General features: G+C 38.9%; 2 protein-coding genes across 2 annotated transcripts in view; one reads left to right on the forward strand and one right to left on the reverse strand.

Moving 5' to 3' along the window:
- Window positions 1–3,074: 3,074 nt before the first annotated feature.
- Window positions 3,075–11,969, forward strand: LOC127227175 (rho GTPase-activating protein 20-like). Its single transcript, XM_051191487.1, has 6 exons — window positions 3,075–3,234; window positions 6,129–6,295; window positions 7,696–7,857; window positions 9,282–9,391; window positions 10,225–10,414; window positions 11,733–11,969. Exons 1-6 carry the CDS (start codon window positions 3,075–3,077, stop codon window positions 11,967–11,969), a joined length of 1,026 nt encoding a protein of 341 aa, XP_051047444.1.
- An 11,516-nt stretch (window positions 11,970–23,485) lies between these two features.
- The window catches only part of Parl (presenilin associated rhomboid like), a 30,484-nt gene continuing 27,586 nt past the window's right edge, over window positions 23,486–26,383 (reverse strand). The window contains exon 10 of the mRNA XM_051191140.1: window positions 23,486–23,739. Within this exon, the coding sequence (XP_051047097.1) occupies window positions 23,637–23,739 (103 nt within the window). The 3' untranslated portion in view covers window positions 23,486–23,636. The remainder of the gene's footprint in view (window positions 23,740–26,383) is intronic.

Here is a 26,383-nt window from a genome sequence, read left to right on the forward strand (position 1 = left end):
TTTCCATAGCAGACACTTCCTCTACCCCAGCTGACGTTTTTATTAAGGTGTTACTGAAGAGATCTATCTAATCAAGGTTTAACTGCACATCATGATGTCTAAGAAACCAGAATCCCTGAGAGAATGTGCTTGGTTTTAAGCCTTATTATTGGGGGGCACTTTTGCATTCTGCCCCCAATCCCTTTTTCCTTTTTAATCAGCAACATCTGACATTACTGACTGAATATGGTACAATGGAGTTGCAGTGTGTGTTCCTGTCTTGAGAAAACAAACAAAGAAGACACAATTTCCCATCATGCACCAACCCACCATGCTCCTCTCTTTGAGCCTTCCTTCTCCTCCAAGGAAATTTTCTGAGCTTTAGGTGGTGATGTTGCACTGGGCATGTACCAGTTGGGGTGGGTGGGCACTGCATGGTCATGCCTTCTCTAGCCAGTTGTGAATTTCTTTTTTGTCTTTTTATTTATTTATTTTTCTTACTTTACATATTGATCCCACCAGTTAGGATTTCTATGTATGATAAATCTCTGTATGTACAAGGTCTGGTTACTTGAAGAGAAAAAATGTGAACTTTCCTGCATTACAATAAAAAGCCCTCAGAGAAGTTCTACTCTTCTAGAAGTAAAATAAAGAAATTGTTAAGAAATTAATTTCTCAAAATTAATGTTCATTTATCATTTTTGTTACATTTACTCCTCAGATGCTAAATTCCAGCCATGGTCTTGAGTCAATGATGGATCTTCATTGTACACATGTTCATATCAGGGTCTTTGTTCATCAAAAACATGAAATGAGATAATGTTCACACTCTTCAAATATTTTCTGAATGGAAAACATGCCCTTGATTTTATTTCATTTTGCATAATCATTTCTTGGTGTAATTGATAGACAGTCATACATGTTACAAAATAGCTCTCAGAATATCTAGCTATGAAAACATTTTGGTTTATTAATTGTCCTCACTGTGGTTGACTGAAACAAAGACACTAGAACAGTGACACTGCAGTGAGGGCATCTGGAGACATTTGTCTTCTCTTAGATTTTCACTGCTTGTTTTTATCTCATCTTAAAATTATAATATAGTTACAACATTTCTACCTTTGCTTCCCCTCCCCCAGGCCTTCCATATAACACTCCTCCTTCTATGTTAAATTCATGTCTTCATTTTTATTGTTATTGTTAACTGTTGTTACTTGTGAATAGATAGATAGATAGATACATAAATATATAGATAGATATGTAAATATATACATAGGTGGATGAAGATAGGTAGATAGAAAAAGAAATATAGAGAGACCTATACATAGGTAGGTACATAGGTCTATACATGTGTACATGATACATTGATGGATTGACAAATAGATACAGGTAGATACATGATTGACTGATAGATTGGTGATAGATACATGATAGATTGATAGATAGGTAGATATGATTGCTAAATTGAAAGAAACAGAAATTTGATAGATGATAAAATGAAGTATGGATGGATAGATAAATGTTAAAATGTTAAATACATGATTGATAATGACAAAAGTAGATACATGATAGATGCATACATATATAGACAGATAGATGATAGATACATATATGATTGATAAATGATAGATATTAGATAAATAGATGGATAGATATAGAGGTGATAGATGATAGATAGATCAAAGGCTGAATAGATAGATGGATAGATGAAGACAGATTAAAGGATGGATTGATGATAGATAGATGTGCTTCTATTTTATGCCCAAAACACATCTATGCATGTGTTGTAATATAATTAAGAACTTTGTTAAATGAAGTGAACCTTGATAATAAGATTTTTCTCATGTAATGTTTGTTGCACCTGTTAGAATTCAGGGAGTACCCAGGACAAAATAAGGCTGGCTGCACCCTCTCATTTCATAACATTTTTATTGTTTAATATAGGACAAGATGTTCCTATGTTTTTCAGGGTGGTTTTAAATCTTTTCCACTCTCTACCTCAGAATCCTGTGTTCTGGAAATACAGGCATTAGCCAAAACACCTGGCTATTTTTGGTTTTTGTATTTTTGACATAATTGTAAGTCAAATTATCAAAAATTACATGGAGAGAAAGCAAACAGACTGCAATAATATTAAGTAGTATGCATTAATTTGTTAAGATTTCATCTAGATATAAAAGCTTGTAACAGCTTCAGACATCACAGGTTTTCTGAGAAATCCTAAGAATCCTGGTCATTACTTAGTAGCCGTTTTTAGCCACATTTCCTGAATTTGCTGAGGTCTCAAGTGTGCATCAACTGCTGACTATTCTGAAGTCCAGGCTGCTGTTACTATGCTCATTCTACAGCTTCCTGTGCCCTAAACATTGAGTGCTGCTGCAGTATTTGGCCCAAGTGTAGCATTGCATCTATGCCAGATGGAAGGAAATGCAACTGCTCACTGTGACAACAGGGATGAAGGAGAAATGGATGGAAGAGAGTTTCATTTAATTCCTAAAAGATGAAATCTGTAGCTTTAGTACAGCATCTTTGTGCAGGGAGAAATGAAAAGCACAAGTGAATAAACCAAAAGTTGTAAATTAGGGTGTGAAAAGAATACCAGGCAACACAAAACCAACATATTTCCTCTTGTGTGAGGAATTATTGAGATGGGAAGGATGAGAGTTTAAAAGGATTAACAAAGATGTAGGAGATGCAAGTTGTTCCCCTTAGGTGTTAAACGCCAGTGGAAGTCAGGAAAGTAGAACACCATAAAGAGTTTAAGGAAAATCATAGCAGAAACTCTGTTATGGTATGATGCTCTAATGCTGTCTGCATTCCGCACGAACCAATACGTTCAGATTTTTTTCCTCTGTGTTTTTCAAGCCCTGTGCTTAGACACTTGCTTCACTAGAGTATCCTCAGTGAGAACACCAGATACTTTAGGGACAACAAACACCCTTCTAATTCCATGAGAGTGGAGAGAACTGTAGCTTACCACAATGTGTTTACATACCCACAGGCAGAGAGATATGATTGATTACTCATCACTGTTCACATCAATCTATATTGAGAATTTTCTCTGTATAGGACATGAGAATCCATATGCTATCAAAATGAGTGAACTTCGAAATGATGCATTTATGACCCTGGGTCCAAGCAACTACACCGCTTATCTCAACATCCAGAAGATGATCCAGGAGCTGCAGGCCCCTCATGTGCCTGGAAAATTCATTTTAAAGCCCAAGGAGCCACCCAGAGACCATCAGCAGAGAAGTGAGTCGTTTCCTTTCAACTTTTCACTTTCCCGGCTTTTTAAACCTTCTGTTGCCTTTTTCTGGGACATTTTAAATGATGTCCAACTGATACTACTTTTTCTAATAAAAGGTAGTATTAGTTTGGGTTATATTTCACAAGAACAGATACTGTCCTTAAGATATTTGTTTGATGACCATTTGTGTGAATGCAAAGCTAACTTCCATTCTTCATCTCTCAGTTTGCACAGTAGGAAGTCAATAAAGTTTTTTTCTATGATTGTTTAATTACTCCAATGTTTCCTGATACAGTAGCACATATTTCTTTGATCACCTCACTTAAAACCCATCTTATCAAACGGGGATGACTGAATGTATATTTGAGGAAGTACTAGTTGAATGTTAGTTTCTAACTTTCCCCATTCAAAATTAAACGACAGAGCCATACTTTTAATAAAAGATAAAGTTTAAGATTGAGATACAATTGGTAGGTTAGAGATGAAAATTCAGGTTAAAAAGAAAGATGAAGGTTGCTTAAAAAGTATTCAAAATGTCCTTTTCCATATCTAGTTATCAAACATCTGTACCTGTCAACATGCAGAGAATTCTCCTTTCATGTTGGTGGGATGTACAAGACAGTAGAAAGATAGCCTGGCTTCAGGACATGGACAGTCTAGAAGAGGCTGTCCCCAATGGAAAAAAGCAGTGTTCTGTTTTGCCCCATTTCCCTAAATTCATCCATGTTAGTGCAGACATTATTAGGGTTGACAATGAGATCTGTGGTAACATTATTATTACAAAGAGTTCTGTGACCATGCATTGAGCTGAGCAGTGATTTGGATGAACTGTAGAAATAGTACTCGATTTTTACTACTTCTTTGAAAGTTTCATGTGTTTTATCATATTGAATCACATTCTCCCAACTGTTGTAAGATCAACTCATCTACCAGCACACTAGACTGTTGTTCTCTTCCCCCCTCCTTAAAACAGTGGTTCTCCACCTGACTAATGTGACCATTTAATACACTTCTTTGTGTTGTGTGCCTGCCTCCAATCATAAAATTATTTATTTTGTTGCTATTTTATAACAATACATTTGCTACTGTTATGAATCATAATTTAAACATCTGAAATCAACCCCAAATAGGTCATGATCCAAAGATTGAGAACCAGTGCCTTCAAACATAACAACATTAAATCAGATTTGTGTTTCCCTTATATTTTTGGTTGTGAGCCTAGCCTTTAATGGCTGAGCCATCTCTTTAGTCCCAGATTTGCGTTTCCCATGTGCCCTTGGGTAAGGGTCATCCCCTGGTGCATGGTCCACCTCTACTATAGGTCACACCCTTAAGGAAAACAGAATCTCAACATTGTAGCAGCCCTACAATGCCTCACTTAGGCATGGGACTTTCTACCTCCCTTCTTCCTTGATGGGAAAGGGCCTTGGATATATTGTAACAACTGTTCAGAGTTCATAGCTGTAAGTGCTGTATTGTGTATAGAAAAGGTCTTGTTGACTCCAAAACAAAACTATTACAACTCTGATCATCTTTCTGCCCTCTTTTTTTGTGATACTTGAAACTGCTGTAAGTGCTGTATTGTGTATAGAAAAGGTCTTGTTGACTCCAAAACAAAACTATTACAACTCTGATAATCTTTCTGCCCTCTTTTTTGTGATACTTGAAACTTGATAAGAGAAAATAAAATATAGACACTATATTTAGGGATCTGCCTTCCAAAGACACTTATTCTCAGTACATTGGCCAGTTGTGGAAATCTGTGTTGATCACCATCAACTGCAAAGACACTTCTCGGACAGAGGTTGTGTGATGCTCTGATCTATATGTATAAAAACACACAATTAGGAGTCAGTTTAAAACTATTCACAGTTAGCATAATAATAGCACTAGAATTTCCACTGTAGCCTCTGACCCATGTACCAAAACTGGTGCCTGGTATGTGTTCCTTCTTGTCTATCAGATCTTAAATCTATTCAGAATGATGTTGGCAAGTCCCATACCAGTTGTGGTGCTATTGTTCCACTGGCTATATCTTGCCAGGCCACGTGTTACAGTAGCTCATAGGGTTACAACTGGGTACTTCTGCTACTTTAATCTTCCCATAGTGTGCATAGTACAGTAGAGCAGAATTAAGCATCATTTGAAGTTTCAGATGGATTCTCTGTTTCTGTGAGTCCAGCAATAGAGTCTAATACAAATTTTGGAGGGTAAGCAAGATCACTGGCAGTGGCCTATATGTTTGGGGGTTCTGTGAGAACTCTCAGTCCATTAATTTCAAAGTGTTAACCCATTTCTGGCATTGGAGTTTTGGTTAGCTTGTGGAGTCCATTAGTAGCATTATCACCAAATTATAAGGTAATTCAATTTAAACATTTTTATAAATATGTGTATATATTTTAGGAAGTAATATAAAGTAATATATTTCCATATCACATTTTCAAAACGTGTTTAAGATTAATTATCATTTTATAAACTCTATTTTGCCTTACCGTACCTACTCTACTTAACCTTTGTGTTACATTATTCTCTTTTCCCCATGTGTTCAATATCTCCTGTTTTGAAATTCCCTACCATAGTCCTTACTTGGTTCCCAGATTTTGTATTAATTCAAAATAAAATATAGTTATCTACAGTTTTGAATAGCCAACTTACTGTTAGGTTCCAGAGCCAGGTTGCACTGCCCTCTTGTGCAGTGAGCTGAGTTTATTTAAGGAGTAAACCCCCCAAAAGTGATATGAAAATTCAAATGACAATATTTGGTAGAATTTCAGCATCCTCTAAGTGAACTGTCTGTTCAGGTTTACCTACTTAACATGTGAGACCAATTATGCACTTCTTATGGTGCTCTACTGAGAGACCATCAAACTTCTAAAATGATGACTTCCGTTCTCCTCAGATTCAGAGAAAAGAGTTAGGAGACTCTTACATTGGATATGTCGCCGAGGAGCTTCCACCTGCCATGACTGTGTGTGTACTGACACTCCAGCCCCAATTCCTGGCCGCCTCTTTAACAACCCTCTAGGGGTTATTTGTCAAGATGGCAATCTGCCAACTTCAATTCTGGTGAGCATGGTGTTTTTCTTCTGTGACCATCTGAGTAGGAAAGTCTATGGATGGGAAAGCATTCTCCTTAGATTATCTCTAAATGGACATTATAGACAAACATCACTTAGATGGGGAAGGCACCATGTATCACTCTTTAGGGAAAATACCCCAAGGTTGTTTGGATGAATCATGGAAAACACAACAGGAAAATACCTTCTAGTTCTTTCTCCTGTCCAGCAAGGAAACACGCTTACCTTCTGTATGAGTCTAATCAGTCCCACAGGTGTGATGCTCCAAAGCAGCTCTGCCTCACACTCAGCTTCTTCCCTGAAATCCACACTGGTATGAGACATAATTCCATGGTCATTTCATTATAGTCTGATCATTATTCTAATTAAATATCTGGCATCTTTGGGTTTGCAATCCAAGACCTTGAATATAAAAACTGAACATTTGCTAAGTATTAATCTTCTCATCCTGACAAATTATGTCAACAAGACCGAAATTTTGGCCTGTCATTCCAGTAAGTAACCAAATTGTCAATAGAAACACAGAATGTCCAACACCTTCACCTTAGTGATATTTATACTGCATAGGAACCAGTCTATCATATCAGACTCATGAATGAGAGTACAGTAAACCTTACATAAGTTATAAAACCTGGCAGTAGCCATGATATCATCATCCAAGCTATACCAAATCAATAACTAAAAGCCCCAGTTGCATTGTGTATGGTACCCATGCTTTCATGGTAAATCACAGGATGGATAGATTGTGGTTTCCATGGCTTCCCAGCACCACCAGCATCATCCAATCCCAAAGGTTGAAACTGTGAAGACAGAGCAGAAGGAGAGGAAAGACTGACTCAAAGGAAAAAAATTAGGAAAGGGCCCTTGTAAATGCCGATTTAAGCCTTGTTATAATGAGCCTGAGACATAATGGAAGTAGGAATAGGGTCATAATCAGAGAAGAATCCAGTAGGAAATGGGATGACACACTGGGGAAGGGCATTCATAGGAAACAGGAAAGTACAAGAGACAGATTGACTTTAGACTATCCATAACTGCAGATGAAATCTGCTTCAGACGTGTTTCCAGTTCTCAGCATGAGCTGCTAAAGTGGTTCAGAGAGAGGATCACCTGTAGGATCACCAGATTGAATCAGGAAGAGATGGCCTGACATAATTTTTTGAAACCTCAATCCCAACCCCAGTGGCACACTTCTTCCAATAAGCCACACCTGCTAATCCTCTCAAATAGCACCACTCCCTGGTGCCTGAACATTCAAATATATGAGCCTATGGGGGCCAGTCTCAAACCACCACACACCCCATTGCTCCGAGGCTCATGAAGACTCACACACACTCCTGCTCTGCAAGGGTTGGTCTATAATGGCAGGTACTTACTTTTCCCACACAGGATATGCTGTCTCTCCTGGAGGAAATTGGACCTGCTGCTGAAGGCATTTTCAGAAAATCAGGCAATATTAAAGAATGCCAAGTGTTTAAGAACAAGCTGGATTTGGGAGAAGAAGTAAATTTGAGGGAGGAATCCATCTTTGTCGTGTCATCAGTTTTAAAGGTGGGGAAGTTGCTTGAGTCATTTAACTATTCATGCCTGCAAATGATGACAGGCATGGCCAGTGCTAAAGAATTTGCATACTCACTAATAAGTACTCCATCATCAGCACCCTGAAATTCCCCTGAGTTCTTTATAAGCAGTGGCTCAATGAAATTTCCCTTGGTGTAATTTTTTTTAGTCAAGTTAAAAAAAAATACTTCTTGTCTCATCAATGGACTCTGCAGCCATTGCACTAAAAATTTATAGAAGAGATCTATGCTCTGAGGTGAGTTATATTAATTTACATGACACAAAATTATAACTGATGTCTCCAAAACTCTCAGATGACACCTCAACTACTGGGTTCTCTGCCTCCACACGCTGGGGCCACACATGGAGAAAATCATAGCACATCTCTAACTTCCACAATGGTTTTGATTCATATTAATAGTAAATGCAGTCCTTTGTGTTCATTTTCTCCCTTCTTCTATCCTTACATATATTCAGCTTACAATTAATACTATGTTATTAAATTACACAATCATGATAATTAATCTGAGGGCATTGCTTCAGATAGACAATAATCATTTTAATGATAGCAGAAGGACTAGTATAAACAGGATATCTGGAAGAATCAGAAAACCCAATCATCTTTTCCTTGAAGAGATCTAAGTTGAGCTCATCTTCCCTCAGCCTCTTGCATTCTGGATTTACTGCCAAGCTTGCCTGAACTTCACAGGTTTTAGGAGGTAGATTTGCTAATTTATGATATAATCATCACCTTTACAAAGTGACTCATGTCCTATGTACCAGATGTGATATTTAGTGCTCCAAATCTGAGATCACCCTAAATCTTGATTGTCCTTTTTAAAAATTATTTTGTATGATGTCTTGTTGGTGTTTTGCCAATAAGCTGCTACTTTAATCCTAAGGAACTGAACACAGTAAGGAGTGAATCATGGCACTGCAGTTACTTCTAGAGAACACAGGTAGCAGAGGACAGAGTCCAGTCCTCAGTTGTAGTTCACGACAGCATTTAGACACTTGCTTTAGAACCTTTCTGACTAAGAAGTAAAATCTGCATTCAAAAGGGATAAACAAAATAGACATGTTAATTTTATTGAAAGCAATACATTTTGAACTAATACATCAACCTTTATCACTTTGCACTTGATTTTGCAAACATCCTAGAGGAAGTTTGACCTGGGAAGAGATTCATCCTCACCACCACCCACACTCTTAGGTCTCTAGGTTCAGTACAGTGAATCCGAATCCCTCTTCTACTGTGCTAGTCAGTAGTCCTCAGATAAGGTTCTGTGTGGGGTGCAGCCTGGGGAGCTTTGAAAGGGTTGGAGTTAAACTGAATAATTCAATTGACAATTCTCAGTAATTTTTCCGTATGAATTTTCCATAAGAATAATATGTATTTTTTTTATCTTTGTAAGGATTTCCTTCGAAACATCCCTGAAGGAGTATTTCCATCTAGCCTCTATGATAAGTGGATGGCAGTCACTGATCAAGACAATGAGAAGGAAAGAATTTCTGCCATCCAGAGGTAATGATGCACTTCTTGATTTGGAACAACAAAACGCAATTTATTCTTATAAATATGACTAAAATCATGCCCAGCACCAAAGATTTATTAAGTTCACACATAATGTGCGTCTTTTTAAAGAAGAACTCATGTCTAAGCACCTCAGAGTAACGCAGCCTGTAATCTAAGCATGAGACAGGCTGTCTTAAAGATTATCCTACTACGTGCTGAACCAGAGTAAGAGTTATTCAGTGATCTAGGATGGCTGTGGCTACATTGTGAGACAGTCACAGAAAACAAAACCAAGGTCTTACAACTACTATGTATCGTTTTTCTCCTAGTACCATTGTTATGGGACATATACCAATACATGACATGGAGAGAAGAAAGTCACTGTCTCACAGGACATCCATCTACCAGTGACATGGTTTCAATAGTCTTAAATGAACAGAGAGGTCCATGTCCAGATATGGACTGAATTCTATGAAATAGTCTATGAAGAGTCTATGAACTCCTGGAATGAATTCTCAGATACCAGATAAGATTTGAGCTCTAATCTCCACACATAAATGCTTGTTACCTAAAAATAAGGATTTACTTAAAATTCTATTATTTCATTTACTAGTTTTTTTAGTAAGTTTCATATTGACATGAGAGTTTTAAATTTATTTATATTGAATTATACTTAAAATGTAGAACCTTCACTAAAACAAAGCAATATTTTAGGACATGTTACTGTTTTCTTTTAACCTCAATTTACTATATATGATGCACAAATTTTTTCTGTTCCTTTGCTCATGTTTAGAACTTCATTAGTAAAATTTCCCATTTCAAAAGAACTTGTTTCTGTTCAGTCTTTTAGAGCAACTGCCAACACCAAACATGGTCCTTTTGAGACAGCTGTTCCAGGTCTTACACAGCATTGAGAGACATTCATCAACTAACTATATGACATCTTATAACTTATCTGTGTGTATAGCACCGAGTGTTCTGTGCCTGCCTACCTCCAGAACATTGGAATTAGGAAAAGAAATCTCAAAACAGGTAATGAGATGTATATTTTTGTGCTTTGGTTTGGTACAATGCCCTGGTATTATGCAAGGTTCCCTTATCCATTTATTTCCATTCAGAGAGGCAGATGAGTAACCATTTCTGAGTTAGGCACCTTTCTCATTCTACAACAACAACAAAAAAAAAAAAAAAAAAAAATAGATGAAACTCTTGTGTCTGGAGGTGAATTATTCATCTTGACCCATCTTTGGAATTTCTAACTTGTCAGTTATTGGTCCCATTAATTTTCAACCTATGAGAAGAATATTTTAAATAAAGTGCCTGATCCAACACATTGCTTACTCTTGTGAAGAATCAGAAAAAGAATAAAGAAAGACTAGGGACCTACGCTATTATCCACCACTAGGCCTTGCTTCTTCAAGCATATCTCCACATTAATCAGGGACAAAGCATTCAATATATGAGCCTCCTGGGGAATACTGAACACTAAACTAGGGCATATTTCACCTTTGGTAATCAAACAAGAAGCCAAGCAAAACTTCTAAAATATCCTGGTAGTAAAAATGGCTAATTAATCAACAAAGCTCAACTAAACGGGAAGCCTGCCTAACACAAATGCATGGAGAAAATGATGCTAACACCAGGCATGTTCTCTCCAGATGCCTTCTTCCTATACAGAAGACCCAGTACACATAATTCATGTAAAATCTGAAGTTCTCTTACTTTTCCTTTAATTTGGAAATCTCAGTGACAAACTCTACTCTTCACTCCATACTTTCCATGAAGGTTTATTAGTTGCCTCTCTCCTTGTAATGCCAAAATTACCCGGGAGAGTGGGGAGCTTGCTTTAGCTCACAGTTTGGCCTGATGCAGTCCTTACATGTGAAGCACAGGGTCAGGACATGGAGTATCTGTAGTGCAGTGCAGTCAGGAAGTGGAGAATGGGGGCAGTGCTCACCTGGATTTTTCATTCATTCCCTTGCTGCTCGTTCTGATTTCATGTGCAGAGGTTGTGCATCCTCAGTCAGGATGAGTCCTCATCCTTAATCATCTGTACACACACCCTCACAGACAGACTTGGAGCTGTGTCGTTCTAGTGTGATGAAGCTTGGTCATCATATCAAATACCCAGAACATGAATGTAATGCACTTTATTGATTTATTTTAATATCTGTCCTGAATAGTATTGTAACCTTCACAGTTCTTTTTAAAAGAAAAGCAACTCATATTTTATAGCAATTTCGATCAGAAATTTGAATTTCACAATTTCCTACCTTAGTCTTCTATACCAAATGTGATTCATGACGACATTAAATGACAGCATGCCATTTTTGTCCTCTGTTGTTAACAGATTTCTCTTGTACAGTTTTTTATTGAGAATTTTGAAAAGATATTTGAAGACAACATTGATACACATTTGGGTGAAAGCTCAGTGATACCTAACAATGGCGAGGAGATTTCGGATACATTCATTGGTTTGGGTGAGATGAATGCTGCCCAGGATGATGGGAAAAACTGTGCTAGTGAAAAGACCCATCCCAAGGGTGATGCAGAGCCGCATGCACCTGCTGCCCCTCACCAGGGTTAATGCTCAGGTGAGAGAAGATCTTATACATTCTGAGAAGGAAAATCAGGGTTAGAGGATATTCACACATTCAGTAGTAGCTGTTTCACACACGAGAGCAGCATCGAGACACACTACATATTCACGTAATTTGACAACGTTTTCCAATAAAATTGTACATACTTGTACTTGCACATGGTTGATACGTTCTAGTGAAACCCATGTGCTGTGCCCAGTAGAGACATGTTGTATTTATCTTCTCTCTTCCCAGGGGTCCCAGAGAACATCCAGATTACTAGTGCTCTTTGAAATAATTTTTGAAAAAGCCAAAATCTTTGAGAAAAACAATTACTCTATTTAACATCAAAGAAACACTGTAGAAAACAAAGCCTTGGGGTACACCTTCTGACCTGTGTTAAGGGTCAAAATAGTCTGTCAGCCTTACTGATTCCATCTCAAATACAGAAAATACAGCATTTCATAAAGATTAAATGATTGCATTAAGTGTTTTCACTGTTGCATGGAAGCCAGCAAATCTTCCCCCGAATCAGCAGTTAGCATCATGAAAGCTCAGCTTTTAAAGAAGGTAGCATCATTTCCCTGTTCATTGCAGAGATGAGAGTCAGGCCAGAGGACACAGCCTTGGAAATCCCTTCATGTTCCTGGCATTTCTTGGTTGGATGATATTTAACTTGTTGGAAAAAATACTTACAAAATGCATTATAGCCAGAAGTGAGGTTAGCCTAGTGTCAGGGGAGGGGGGCCGGCGTTTATAACAAGATGATATATCTATGTTTCATTCAGCAGTGAATATGGAACAACTTCTGGATGCTGGACCATTAAATATCATGGTGTTCTACAGAAGGAACAACTGCAGAATGATGTCCAAGGCCCTGTCTGGATCTGTCTATCTGGAAACCAGCCTGTGATTTCCTCACTGGAAGCTACAATAATCACCACCATATTTTGTTTATTCCTTTAGTGTTATATTAATCTACTCTCAAATACTTTTCAATAGTGTTTCCAAGACTTGTTAGAACATGGTTTAAATAATTGATTCTTTAACAAAATAATGGACAGACACCAAAAACTAAACACCTGAAAGATGCTCCTAAGCTTCCGTCACTCCAGACATGATAAGTATCACTCGGGTACCAGTTCATTATACGTGATCATTCCTTTTCCTCCTTAATTACTTATATTTCTCCAAAATCTCCCTATTTTCATATTATGTTTACAACATTATAAGTATTCTACCTAGCATTTGTATTGAATTTGTTTCATTGTATTACCTATATTTTTATTGTTATAATAAATATTCTAGAATCTGATTGCGTAGACAATGTTTTGTTCAATATTTCCAGTAACTCTTTAGAAAATGCTCAGAGGGGCTTTATGTCTGTTCTCAGTTGTAATTAATATGCAGTCATCTGGGAGCTTAACTGAGGTTCATGTACATGTATGTCATGTGCAGATGGCTTGTTACCTGCCCCTTTGTCTATGACAATTTCGTGTCCACTTCTTCATGTTGTAAAAGTATACCAGCAAAGGAGGTCACTGATTTTCAAGACACTGCTCCCTTCAAGTTTATTAATATCCCATTTGTCACAGTCAAGTGTACTAATATCCCACTGGTCAAGGTCTAGAATGAGGGAGTTAAACCCACAATTCCTGCAGGAGTTGATGAGAGGCAATAGCAGCCCAGCTGCTAAGGATGAGAAAGTAGGCTTTCATGGTTCTGGGAGCCTCTTATTAGGAAAGTGTCAAACTGCTGAGTCAAGTCAATGTAAACTCACTACAACACAACATCATTTTTTTTCAGCTATAGGCATTTACTGAATGCATTGAACATATATTTCAAAGAAACTGAGCCACATCCTAACCTTAGGGAATAAGTTAAACTTCTCAGTGACAAAAACTTATACCAAGTTGGTTTGCCTCTCCTATATTTAACAAATAAAAATACAAAACTGTGTAAAAATCTTTCATTAGCAGACATATGCATCATAAACTCTGAGAATGTTCAAATCAAGAAATATGTGCTATGAAATTGTTAAACACAAAAGAAAAAAGCAACATTCTCATGTGTATAACTGGGTATGGTTAATTCTGGTTATCTGCTGTTTGAAGAAACAGTCACAAAATGAAAGATTAAGAATGATTAGAGTAAGTTTTCCTTAACAATGAGCAATAGAAATCATTTCCAACTTAAACTTGTAAGACCTGCTGAGCAAGCCTATGACAACATACAGGCATAATAAGGCAGTAGAGTAACTTACATGAAGGGTTTGCCATTTGGGAGTGTTCTTGCCATGTGAGGTGATAATATTGACTAGTTAATAACTTTTAGAATTATTAACTAAAGTTAAGTAATAGATGTCCCGGCAAAAGTCGTAATATAGTGATTGCTATGTTTGGGGTAATCATTCCATTTGTTTCTTTGTTTGTTTGGGTTTTTGTTTTTTCCACAGTGGCCACATCTTTCCTGGAACTCCCTGTATAGACCAGACTGGTTTTGAACTCAGAGATCTGCCTGCCTCTGCCTCCCAACTACTGGATTTAAAGAGGTCTATCACCACTGCTGGGCTTAAGTGATCAACTTTATTTGTTCAGAACAAGTAGTTTTGTCTGTTTTTTAATTCAAAGGAGAAAACATGTTTCCAAAGAAATTGGTGCTACTAGGAGGGGGCACTTTTAATTTTACCTGATGTGTTGAGTAGATGACTTGATTCTGTGACTTTCAGGTTAATCTTGACTATCAGGCTTATGATTTTGACTACTGTGGATAAGACTCCTTCACTGGATGTGCAGTTGGCAAAACTCTTATCCCATTCTGTAGGCAGAAGCTTTGTCAGTTTCATGAGATCATGTTTCTTAATTGTTTCCTTCCTACATGTGCTATCAGTGATCTGTTTACAAAGTGTGTTTCCTGTGACAATGAGTTCAAGACTATTCCCCCACCTTCTAGCGGATTGGGTGTATCTGGCCTTATATCCAAATGGTCTTTGACCCATTTGGAGCTGAATTTTGTGCAAGGTGTTAAGTATGGATCTAATAACATTCTTCTACATGCAGCCATTCTATATGAAAAGCAATATTATAGATGATGCAGTCTTTATTCCAGTGTGAAATTCAAATAAAGAGCCTTTAGAGTCTTCCTTTTTTATTTATAATTCTTCTATTCCCTCCATTTGCCACTTTAGCTAAGACTTTAAGTACTATTATATTGAATAGATATGGAGAGAGTGGTCATTCTTAACTTGTCCTTGATTTTAGTGGAAATTCTTGGAATTTTTCTCCATTTAAATTGACTGACTTGAGGTAAACTACTTTTATTATGTTCAGGTATGTCCTTTGTATGCTAATCTCTCCAGGACTTTTATCATGAAGGAATGTTAAATTTTGTCAAATGGCTTTTCTGTATGAAATGACCTGATCACTTTTGTCTGTTTATATAATGGATTAAATTTATCAGTTTACATATGTTGAATCATTCCCCATCCCTGGGCTGAAGTCTACTTGTTCGAGGTGGATGATCTTTTTGATCTTTTGGCTTATAAGTATTTTATTGAGAATTTTTGCATCTATATTCAAGAGAGAAATAGGTCTGTAATTCTCTCTCTTTGTTGGATTTTTGTGTGTGGTTTAGGTATCAGAGCAACTCTGCCTTCATAGCAGTGCTGGGAGCTATCATTGTTACATAGGCCCTCTTGTAAATATTGTCAGCCCATTGTGTTAGAAGTTTGTTACCTTCAGTCCCAATCACCCTTCTTCCCCTCCCCAACTTCCTGATGAGTAGATGTTGGCTTACAGGAATGTGGTTAGGTTATTTAGCGAGTCCTCCTCCTGAACCTTTTTTTTCCACCCGGCCAACACCCTGCTTAGCTCCACTTGCATTGCCCCTTAGCCGACATCCTGCTCTCCGTCAGTGACCTGTGACTGAGAACATTCTACGATCCGGTTACCAGGTAATGACCTTTCCCTTCTGAATCCCAGCCCTACCTAGCTTTCCACCCTAACCACTATATAACGTGCTTGAGAAAAATAAAAATTTGCAGCTGGATCAGAAAACCTGTCTTGCTGTCCGTTTCTCGTGTCTCCGTCCTTTCACTCTAGGTTCTTTGAGGTCCAGGCCCTCATTGCTGCCCTGCTGGCTGGGGCATAGAAGGTATTATGCAATAATCCTTCTAGAATTAGTCCTACGGAATAATTTGTGGAGTGTTGGCATTAATCCTTCTTTGAAAGTTTGGTAGAATTTTGTACTAAAGCTATCTGGCCCTGAGCTTTTCCGGTTGGGCAACTTATAATGACTGATTCTATTTCACCAGGGGTTAATTTATTTATTATTTATTTAGCATTTTTTATTTATTTAGCATTTTTAAGTGCCATGTATTGAGAAAATTATCCATTTGTTTTAGATTTTCCAGTTTGGTGGAGTACAGGTTTATAAAGTTTGTCATTATATTTCTCTGGATTTCCTCAGTGTCTATTTTTATGTCCCCCTTTTCATTTCTAATTTTGTTAATTTGGATCTTCTGTCTCTGCCTTTTAGTTAATTTGGATAAGGGCTTGTCAGTCTTATGGATAGTCTCAAAGAACTAACTCCTTCTCTCATTGATTTTTAAAAATTTTTATTGTTGTTTTTGTTTGTTTCTACTTTATTGATTTGAGCCCAGAGTGTGAATATTTCTTTCTGTATACTCCTTTTGCATGTAACTTCTTCTTGTTGGTATAGAACTTGCAGGTATGATGTTATTAATGAGAGTTCTCTCTCTCTCTCATAGGCACTTAGGGTGATTTTCCTCTTAGAACTCTCTTCATTGTGTCCCAGAAGTTTGGGTATGTTGTATTTTTGTTTCCATTCAATTCTAGAAAGTTATAAATTTTCATTGACAGTAGTGAGTTGTTTCCATGAGTTAACAAACTCTGTTGTTTCTGTTTTATATGCAGCTTTAATCCAACGTGTCATATAGGCTGCAGAGTGCTATTTGAATTTCCTTGTGTCTATTAAGACTTACTTTGTATCCAAGTATGTGCTCAATTTTAGATAAGAACATGTATTCTTTATTATTTGAGTGAAATGTTCTATAGATGTCTGCTAGTCCCATTTGCTTTATGATGTCAGTTAGCACCAGCATTTTCTTTGTTTACTTATTGTCTGGATGACCTGTCTATTGTTGACAGCAGGGTACTGAAGTCTCCCACTGTCCACTGTCTTTGTTAGGGTTTTCATTGCAGTGAAGAGATAACACGACCATGGAAACTCTTCTAAAAGAAAACATGTCATTGGGTTGGCTCTCTTGTAGTTTCAGAGGTTCAATATCATCATGGCAGGATATGGGAGCATGCAGATAGACATGGTGCAAGAAAAGGAGCTGAAAGTCCTACATCTTCATCCACAGGCAACAGGAAATGATGTGTCTCACTGAGTGTAGCTTGAGCATAGGAGGCCTTAAAGCCCAGCCCTATAGTCACACACTTCTTCCAACAAGGCCACATCTACTCCAACACAGCCACACCTCCCAATTGTGCCACTTCCTTTGAGGGCTATTTTCTTTATAACCACCACACCCACTATCAGTGTGTAAAGGTCAATCTATGATTTAATCTACAGTGGTGGTTCCTTTACGGACTTGGGTGGCCTTGTGTTTTGTGCATAGATGTTTATAATTGCATCCTCTATGTTCTTAGTGGATTTTTCCTTTCATGAGTATATATTGTCCTTCCCTATCCCTTCTAACTAATTTTAAATTGAAGTCTGTTTTATCAGATATTAATATGGTTGTACCAGCTTGATTCCTAGCTCATTTTGCTTGGAATATCTTTTTCCATCCTTTTACCCTGAAGGAATGTCTACCCATGATGTTAGGGTGTGCTGAATAGAATTTTTCCTGTATGAACACTGAAAGACATCAAAAATGACCTCAAGATATCCAGTGACACTGCTGAATGCAAAAGGGACACTGGGAAAATAGGAATAATTCATTACAAATCACTATGTTTCAAGCATTATTAATTACAGAGTATAACATATAGACTTGTCATTTGAGTGTTATCATTTAACATATTACCTATGTTTTATATGTTTCCTGTTGAAATATTTAAATAGTTTGTTAAGCAACATGTCTATATTGTTTGTGAAAACAAGAGCATTAGCCATTCTAATTGGCAGTGCGCTGGGACCCTCAAAGCTACAGTTTTCTGATCACATATTCCACAGATATCCCCATTGCGTGTTCTTTATGTCACTGTTGAACACAGCATCCTGTGTGTCATTAGGCACCGAACTGCATAATTACACTATGCAATGTGGAATCAAACATTAACTGCAAACATTAGTTTAACAACCACATTATATTAGTTGCTTTTCTTCGTGTTAATATTATATTTACCTGTTTATGATCCTTGTAACAGTCACAATTAAATTGAGTTATTTTTAACTAACATATAATTATAGCATAATCCATTTTCCTATCCTCCCTGTAACCTCACTAGTATACCCCTCCCCTCTCACTTCCATGTCTTCTAGCCTTTTTTATCTTGATTGTTATAAATATATGTTATATTCTTATCTATGGTGCACATTCATGCAGACAAACATTCATATGCTAAATAAAAACAAATCTATCTTAATATTCACAGGATTAGAGTAGGCAGGATAGAACTAGAGAGATGACTCAGTGGTGAAGAGCAATACACCTCTTCCTGGAGGATCATGGTTGCATCTCAACTACAACATCCAAGTAATTCATGACTGCCTGAAAGTTCAGCTCCTTGGAAGCTAATGTACTCATGATATCCAAGGGCAACTCCTTCACCCTCGTGTGTGTGTGTGTGTGTGTGTGTGTGTGTGTGTGTGTGTGTGTATGCATGTGCGTAAAGTAAAAACATAAATCACATTTTAAAGAAGTGTAGGTATGAGTAGAAATGAAATGTCAGTGTGGAGTGGAGAGTGTGGGCATGCTTTCTCATGGTATCAGAAGAAATGCCATCATTTATCCCAAAGTAGTGTAATATTTGCTATATTCTTACCATTCACTGACAAAACTGACTTCAAACTAAAATTTATAAGAGGAGATAAAGAAGGAGACTCCATTCTCTTCAAGGGAACAGTTAACCAAGAACACACTATAATCCCAGATAGAAGCACCAAACACAGGTGCACCCATTTCATGAAAAGTGGATACTGGACTTCAAGGAACAGGAGAGGGCCCGGCGGTTGAGGGACATGCCTTTAATTCCAGCAATCATGAGGTAAGGGCAGGTGGATCTGTGTGAATTCAAGGCTAGTCTGGTCTACAGAGTGGATTCAAGCACAACTAGGACTACCCAGAGAAACCCTGTCTCAAAAAATAAAAATAAGTGTTACGAGTAGTGCCCCCCACCCCCGCCGCCAGCCTGGTCCCACAGCTGCGCCAGCCCCAAATAACACACAGACACTGTATTAGATATAAAACTGTTGGTCTGTTACTAGTGTTTCTTATTGGCTAGCTCTGTCTTAAATATTAACTCATTTCTATTAATCTAAGTATTTCCATGTGGTCTTATCTTACCGGAGAGAGGGCCCAGACCTCTGCTCTTTTAGTCTTCCATGTTGACTCTCCCTACTACCTCCTCCTCAAATCCTCCTTGTCTCCTAGTCTCTCCTATCTTGCTTTCCTATTGGCCAACCGTGTTTATTCATTAACCAATAAGAGAAACATATTTACAGAATGACATCTCTCATCAAACCAGATGAACCCAACTCAGTAAGAGTACATGATTTCAGTAGCTCATTTTCTCCAATACATGGGGATCTGGATGACAAATAAACGGAGGAATATCAGAATTAACTGAGATAGTCCATCAAACAGACTAACAGATCTACAGATATCACACAAACACCAGAGTATATGTTCTACTTAGCACTCAAGTTTCTTTAAATACAGCAATACTGGGATACAAAACAAATCTTATCAAATAAAGAATTGAAATCACCCTGAGTGATAAACAGTACCTGCGGGAACTCACAGAGATTGATCAACACTCATTGCGGCAACAAGTGGGTCAAAAAAAAAAAAAAAAAAAAAAATCAAGAGGGAGAGAGTAAACGACCAGGAATTAAACAAAAACACAACATCAGGGGAAATATATATGACTAAGCACCAAAAAAGTAAATAAATAAAAGCACAGATAAATGTCTTAATTATGTAACACAAGACACAAGAGTTTGGAAAGACAAGAACAGAACAAACCAAAAGCTAGCAGATGTGAAGATATAAAAATGGAAAGAGAGAGAAGGGAGAGAGAGAAAGAGGGAGGGAGAGAGGAAAGAAAGAACGAGAGGAAGGAAGGAAGGAAGGAAGATCAAAGCAGAAATTAATGAACTGAAAACAAAAAAACAGCACTAGGAACAATGTGGCTAATATTTTCAGCTACTGTTATCAACATGTAAATATGGGAACCAGGAAAGACAATAAAGAAAAGGAAGCATGTAGAAGAAAGGACATATAGAAGAGTGAGAATGAGACTCAGGACACAGACTATTGTAGGTGCTGAAGTACAGAGTCAATATTTTGTAGGTATAGAAGGAAAAGTGGGGTCATAAAAATTTCTGGGTTGATAAAATTACAACAAGAATAAAGTATAAAGCTGTCAAATTAAGCATAAAATAATCAAAAATTAAAAACTAGTAAGAACAAAAGGATAATATGCCCCTCATTCCCACACGCTTTCAACTGTGTATCACTGTTGTTCTTTTGTTACAGTTACAGGATAAAGCTGGAGAAGGTGAGTGTGTCCCTGGTTGGGGGTTCCAAGGTAAGGGTCCACCTAGGAGAGCGTAGCAGGTGAGGGTGACCGAGGGAGAGGGAATAACACGCCAGGCAGATGGAGCTTAAATGAGTTTATTTAGAAAGGGGAGTGAGGGGAAAGGGGAAAGAGACAGACACCAGGAACAGGGCAGGCCAGCATACTGCCTGAATCCTTACAATCACTTTAACAAGTGAAGGGAGCACCACTGAGGAATTCTGGCAAGCTGTCAGTGTGTCCTAGATGGAATCCCACTAGAATTCTCTGGTCTGAGTACAGCCCCACCCCTACCCCAACCTACTGGGTAAATCACAGTTCTGTCACTATTGAATTAGGCATCATACTTTCTCTATGAATGGTGTTCTGGGATTCAGACCCTGTAGGAGTGCAGAAAGCCCTTCCTGCTGGACATCTATCTTTGTGTGCCATTGGAGTGCTTAGCTGGATTTCAGACCATACTTCTAGGGATCATTAGTAGCATGCCCCAGGTATGAGGGAGGGGTGAGGGTGTGCCATTCTCTCTGGCTGGATGGTGTCAGATGTAATTTCCCTGGCCCTCCATCTGCTACTCCATCTGGTGCTAATTCTGCTCTGCCAGCTAGCTGTGTATTCCTAACTCAGCCCCTTGACTGTTAGACAGCTGCCTCCTTCTTTCTCTAGTTCTCCTGCACTTCCTGAAAGCGTGTCTGCAGCTGGAGCAAGGTCTCTCCTGTGGATCCGATGAGTGGCACACTGCACAGGTAGGGACAGTGAATGGGAGCTGTGGAAGGAGGTCAGAGAGAGAGCCGGGAAAAGCTCTCTTGCTGGCGTGACTTGGACAGGAGAGCATCGGGTTGAATTTCCTGGTTTCATCTGTCTAGGTTGTAAGTTATTTCTCCCTGAATAAACATCTATTCGGCCTATTTGTTTATCCTGATCCTTATTTAACCGCGATAGGCAGCCAAGGTCCACAGCCTGCTTCAGTCCATTCCTTATACACAAGACGGTCCCTAGTTCTTTCCCACAGCCCAGATTGACTTGGGAAGATAAGGTCCCTGAGTTCAGTGAAGGAGTCTGTTTACCCTAGGTGAGCTTTAACGCAGGAGTTAGTATGCTGGAAGCTCCTGGTCACACTAAATTCCCCTCAGTCAGTGGCCATGACTTCCGGCCTCCTGAATTATAACAGTGAGATTCATGGAACACAGAATGGTTAAGTTTTAGAAAGAGGTTTTATTGTAGGGTGCTTGAGATAAGAAGTCAGAGCCTCGTCTAGTAGAGGCTAAAGTCTCACTCAGACTCACAGAGGTAAAAAGTGTTAGTTTTTACTGAGGGTTAACATGGCTTCTGTTCTGTCAAACTTCCAATGCAACTGGGAGTAAAGAGGAAGACTGAAAGCAAGGTCTGGAGGAGTCTCCCAGAACAGGCAGAATGGGAAGACAAGCCTTGCAAGTAGTCTGAAGCATGACTGAGAAGAGACTTGAAAAAAGCATCATTGAAGTCTGTAGATGGAAGTTTCTGTCCCACCTGGTCCCGCAGACATTTAGTCTCAAATAAGCACACAGAGGCTTATATTAATTATAACCTGTTTGGCAATGGCTAAGGCATCTTATTGGCTAGCTTTATCTTAATTATTAACCCATTTCTATTAATCTGTGTATCTCCATGTGGTCTTGGCTTACTGGAGAGTGCCTGAGCATCCTATCTTCCTGGTAGCTACATGGCATCTTGCTGGTGACTCACTTTGTGTTCCTCCTTCCCAGAATTCTCATCTAGGTTTTTTATTTTACTTATACCAAGTAACCCATTTTACAGAAGTCCAACTGAAAACCATAAACTGTCCTCTGGAATGCTATTTGTCTGCTCATATGGTTGGGAACAGTGGGATGTGTGAATGGAAATTTCCAGAAAACAGTTGTATTTGCAAAAGATACATTAATTGCAGCATATACCTTTAGACCAAAGGTTGGAAACAAGTCTATATTTATCCAAGTTATTTCCTTCATTTTGGGATGGGATGGGGCTGGTGAGTTCATGAGGGTCATGTGCATGTGTGTGTTCACATGTGGAGAGCACAGGTAGAAGCCATGTGTTTTCCTCAATGGTGGCCCATTCTACTTGGTGTAATGGTGTGTTAGCACCCATGAGCATGTGCTCCTTACATGTGCAGAGGGCAGAGAAGGGCACTGAGAGTCCCGCTCCATCACGTTATGCTCATCCCTTTGAGACAAGGTCTCTCACTGAAGCTGGAGCTCATCAATTGGTCAACCCAGCCAGCCAATGAGCCCCAGGGGTTCATCCATCCATCATACTGGGGCTACAGATGTGTGCCCCTACAACAGGTTTTCTTTGGATGCTAAGGATCCACACTGAGGTCCTCATTTTCACGGCAGGTACTTTTCTGCCTCAGCGTCTTCCAAGCCCCTCTTCTCTTCTCTTAGGAATCTTGACCTAGAAAGTAAATCCTTAAAAGTTTCTGGCTGTGTCACTCACTGCCACAGAAGTCATTTAGGGAAATGTTTGGAAGTGTGGCAGCTGGTATTTCAGATTATGTCAGAGAGAAAATGCCCTCAACTTTCTACTGTTGACCAGTCCAGGAAAGGAAGTCAGAGGCAATGCTGAGTAGATGCCAGGTCAGACACAAAACCAAAGCTCCTCCACGGTCCCATCAATCTGTTGAGGGTCCCTCACAGGTTCCAAGCATGAAGAATGTCATATTTAATGAGCAAAGCAAATTGCCAGAGAGCACCAGCACTCCAAAGGAACAAACACCATTTACAAACTAGAGATATAAACATTTATTTCACAACTTTGCCATCATTTGCTAAGGAGACAAGTACTGGGAACATGAAAAACACTGGGGCAGCCAGGTGCTGAGTCTTCCAGGCAGCAAGGAACAGATGCACTAGACTGGCCAGCTTTTCGTCACTTAGAGCCACCTCCTTTCTTAGTCCTTATTTCATGCCAAATTTTCACTAGAGGCTCCCTGTTCTTCCAAATGAGTTCATGACCATAAGTGATATACCATCTGGAGAAAGACAAATACTTCAATGTTCAAACAACATGACATGCAACACAAGCATCATCACAGCACCAAGTAACACCAGGGTTTTTTGTTTTTGTTTTGTTTTGTTTTTGTTTTGCTTTTTTGTTTTCATTAAAAAGAGTATTTGTTTTCTGTGAGTGGGTGTTTAGCCTGGATACATGTCTGTGCATGATGTATGTACAGTGATACTGGAGGACAGAAGAGAGCATTGCATTCCCTGGAACTGGAGCTGGGAGGACCATAGTCACTCCTCAAAACTGAATACACCAGGTAATTTGATACAAAGCTTTGCTATTTATGATACATAAAGGATAAAAGCAGGATGGGCCTGAGTAGCTGTTTGGAACTATGTCACCGCTTTACACAGTTCCTTATACTTATTTTTCTGTACATTTTATTTATGTCATGGGAGGACTAACGGATGCCATGGTCTGTGTGTAGAGGTCTGAGAACATCATGTATGTCCCAGGGATGGGACTGTTTGTGAGGCTTTGTGGGAAATGCCTTTGTCCACCTCAGAGGCCCTAAACTGTAACTTTTTTATTCCCTGGAAGTTAACCATCATGTTTGTTTACTTATTTTGGAGACAAGTTCTCACAATGTAGCCCATGCTGGCTGGATCATGACAATTCTGCCTTCCAAAAGCTGGGAATAGAGGCATAAACAACCATACCCACGTTTGTTTTTCTCATTACAGACCAAAGGGAACAAGTGTGTAAGAAAATAATTTGCTCAATATGGGAATAGCTTTGTGTGTCAGACATGGTCTGACCAAAGGTACAATGAATCTTTTTTTACCATGAATAAGAAATTTTAGGTGTGGGATTTGCTAACAAGGACTATAGTGGTATATATACCTCCTGCAATTCCATCTGCCCACACAGAAGGAGGCCTGCCAATCCAAATGCTGACTACAGGCAATGAGCAGTGATGGTCAAAAGTACAATTCCTTAATTTGTACAGTCCTCTGACTAGGAATCACCAGAGCAGACAACACACACCTGAGACTCTCTGCCCTAACTACTGCACACAAACAACCTACACCTGAGATCCCATGCTCCAACTACTTCACAGAAAGCAGGAAAACCCACACCTGAGACCTTGTGATCCAACTACCGCTCACAAAGCAACATGAAGGCCATCTCCCAGATGCTGAGTGACACTGGATGGCATTGCTGTAAATTACTTGAAGCACAGGTCATGGAGTTAATTTAGGGCATCTTCAGACTCCAGGAAAAGGGCACTGGCTCCTGGAAGATGTGAGCTGATGGAGAATGGCAACCTAAGAAAGCACCTTCTACTCTTGCAACCCTGACTTGTATACTTACTTCTCCAAACAGACTTCATGTTCCCAGAGGTAGACTTATTGAACTCATCTTTTCCTAGACCTACTTTTAATATTTAAGGCAATGGGCATCCTGGCCATGCTCTTAATACTGGCAGAGGTGCAGAGGCAAGAGGCCAGAGGTAGAAGCAGAGGCAGGAGGATCTCTGTGAGTTTGTGGTCAGCCTGATCTACATATTGAGCAGGTTTACATAGTGAGACCCTGTTTCAAAAAGAAAAAAACAAAAGGTATAAAGGATTTAAGGGATGGAAGATAAGAGCACTTTGGAGCTCCTTAAGAGCCAGGTTCACCTCCCAGCATCAACATGATGACTCATAACTGTCTGAAACTCCATTTCCAGGGGATCTGCTGCCCTCCTGTGCCCTCTGTGGTCACATCATGAATGTGGTACACAGACATACATGTAGGTAAAATGTTGATACACATAAAAATACACCTTAAACAGTGCTCTATCTTCTTTACTTTGGAATCAAAACAACGACATAATGTTTCAACATGTTAAAAATATCTGAAAATGCTTATTTATTGTAAAGGGCTTGACTTATACCAGAATTTTAATTCCTGCTTATGAAAGCTGGACACAATGGCACACATCTGTAATCCTAGCACTTGGGAAGCTGAGGAGTGAGAATTGCCATAAGTTCAAGGACAGCTTGGGGTGGATATTGAATATGAGGTCAGGCAGGAAGTACATAAAAAGACAACATCTTAAAAACAAACAAAAGACACCAATTAACAGGCAAGTAACACAATTCTCTGGAGCTAAAGAAAGATTCTCTCCTCAATGTTAAGAGAAAAGGACAGCCCTCAAACTCCAACGTAAGACCCTTCGAGTGAGCCACTTGTCAAGAACTCTCCATGAATAGGGTGTCTTTCTGATCTCTTGAGCAGAACTGAACACTTCAGTCTGACAAGTTATACTAGATTATACTCCTGAACACAGATAACCAGGGATGTGGCAAAGCCTAAGTCAGGAAGATATTGTGCTGCTTCTGGTCACTGAACTCCGGCCCCCACACTTAGGCTGTGTATCACCACTGAGGGGCGCCAGTGCTGGTTACTCTTTCCAGATGCAGCAGAGCAACAAGCTAGTACTCTGCAATTACTGCTCTATGACCTTAGTCAAATTACCCGTTCCTCCTTTAGTTTTTTTTTTTTTTTTTTTTTTTTTTTTTTTTTTTGGGGGGGGGGAAGTGGTGGTGGTGGTGTTTGAAACAGGGTCCATGTAGCCCTGGCTGCTGGCCTCAAACTCATAGATATCCACCCCATCTGTCTCCCGA

This window comes from Phodopus roborovskii, unplaced genomic scaffold, assembly GCF_943737965.1.
Source record: "Phodopus roborovskii unplaced genomic scaffold, PHOROB, whole genome shotgun sequence".
Taxonomy (NCBI): domain Eukaryota; kingdom Metazoa; phylum Chordata; class Mammalia; order Rodentia; family Cricetidae; genus Phodopus; species Phodopus roborovskii.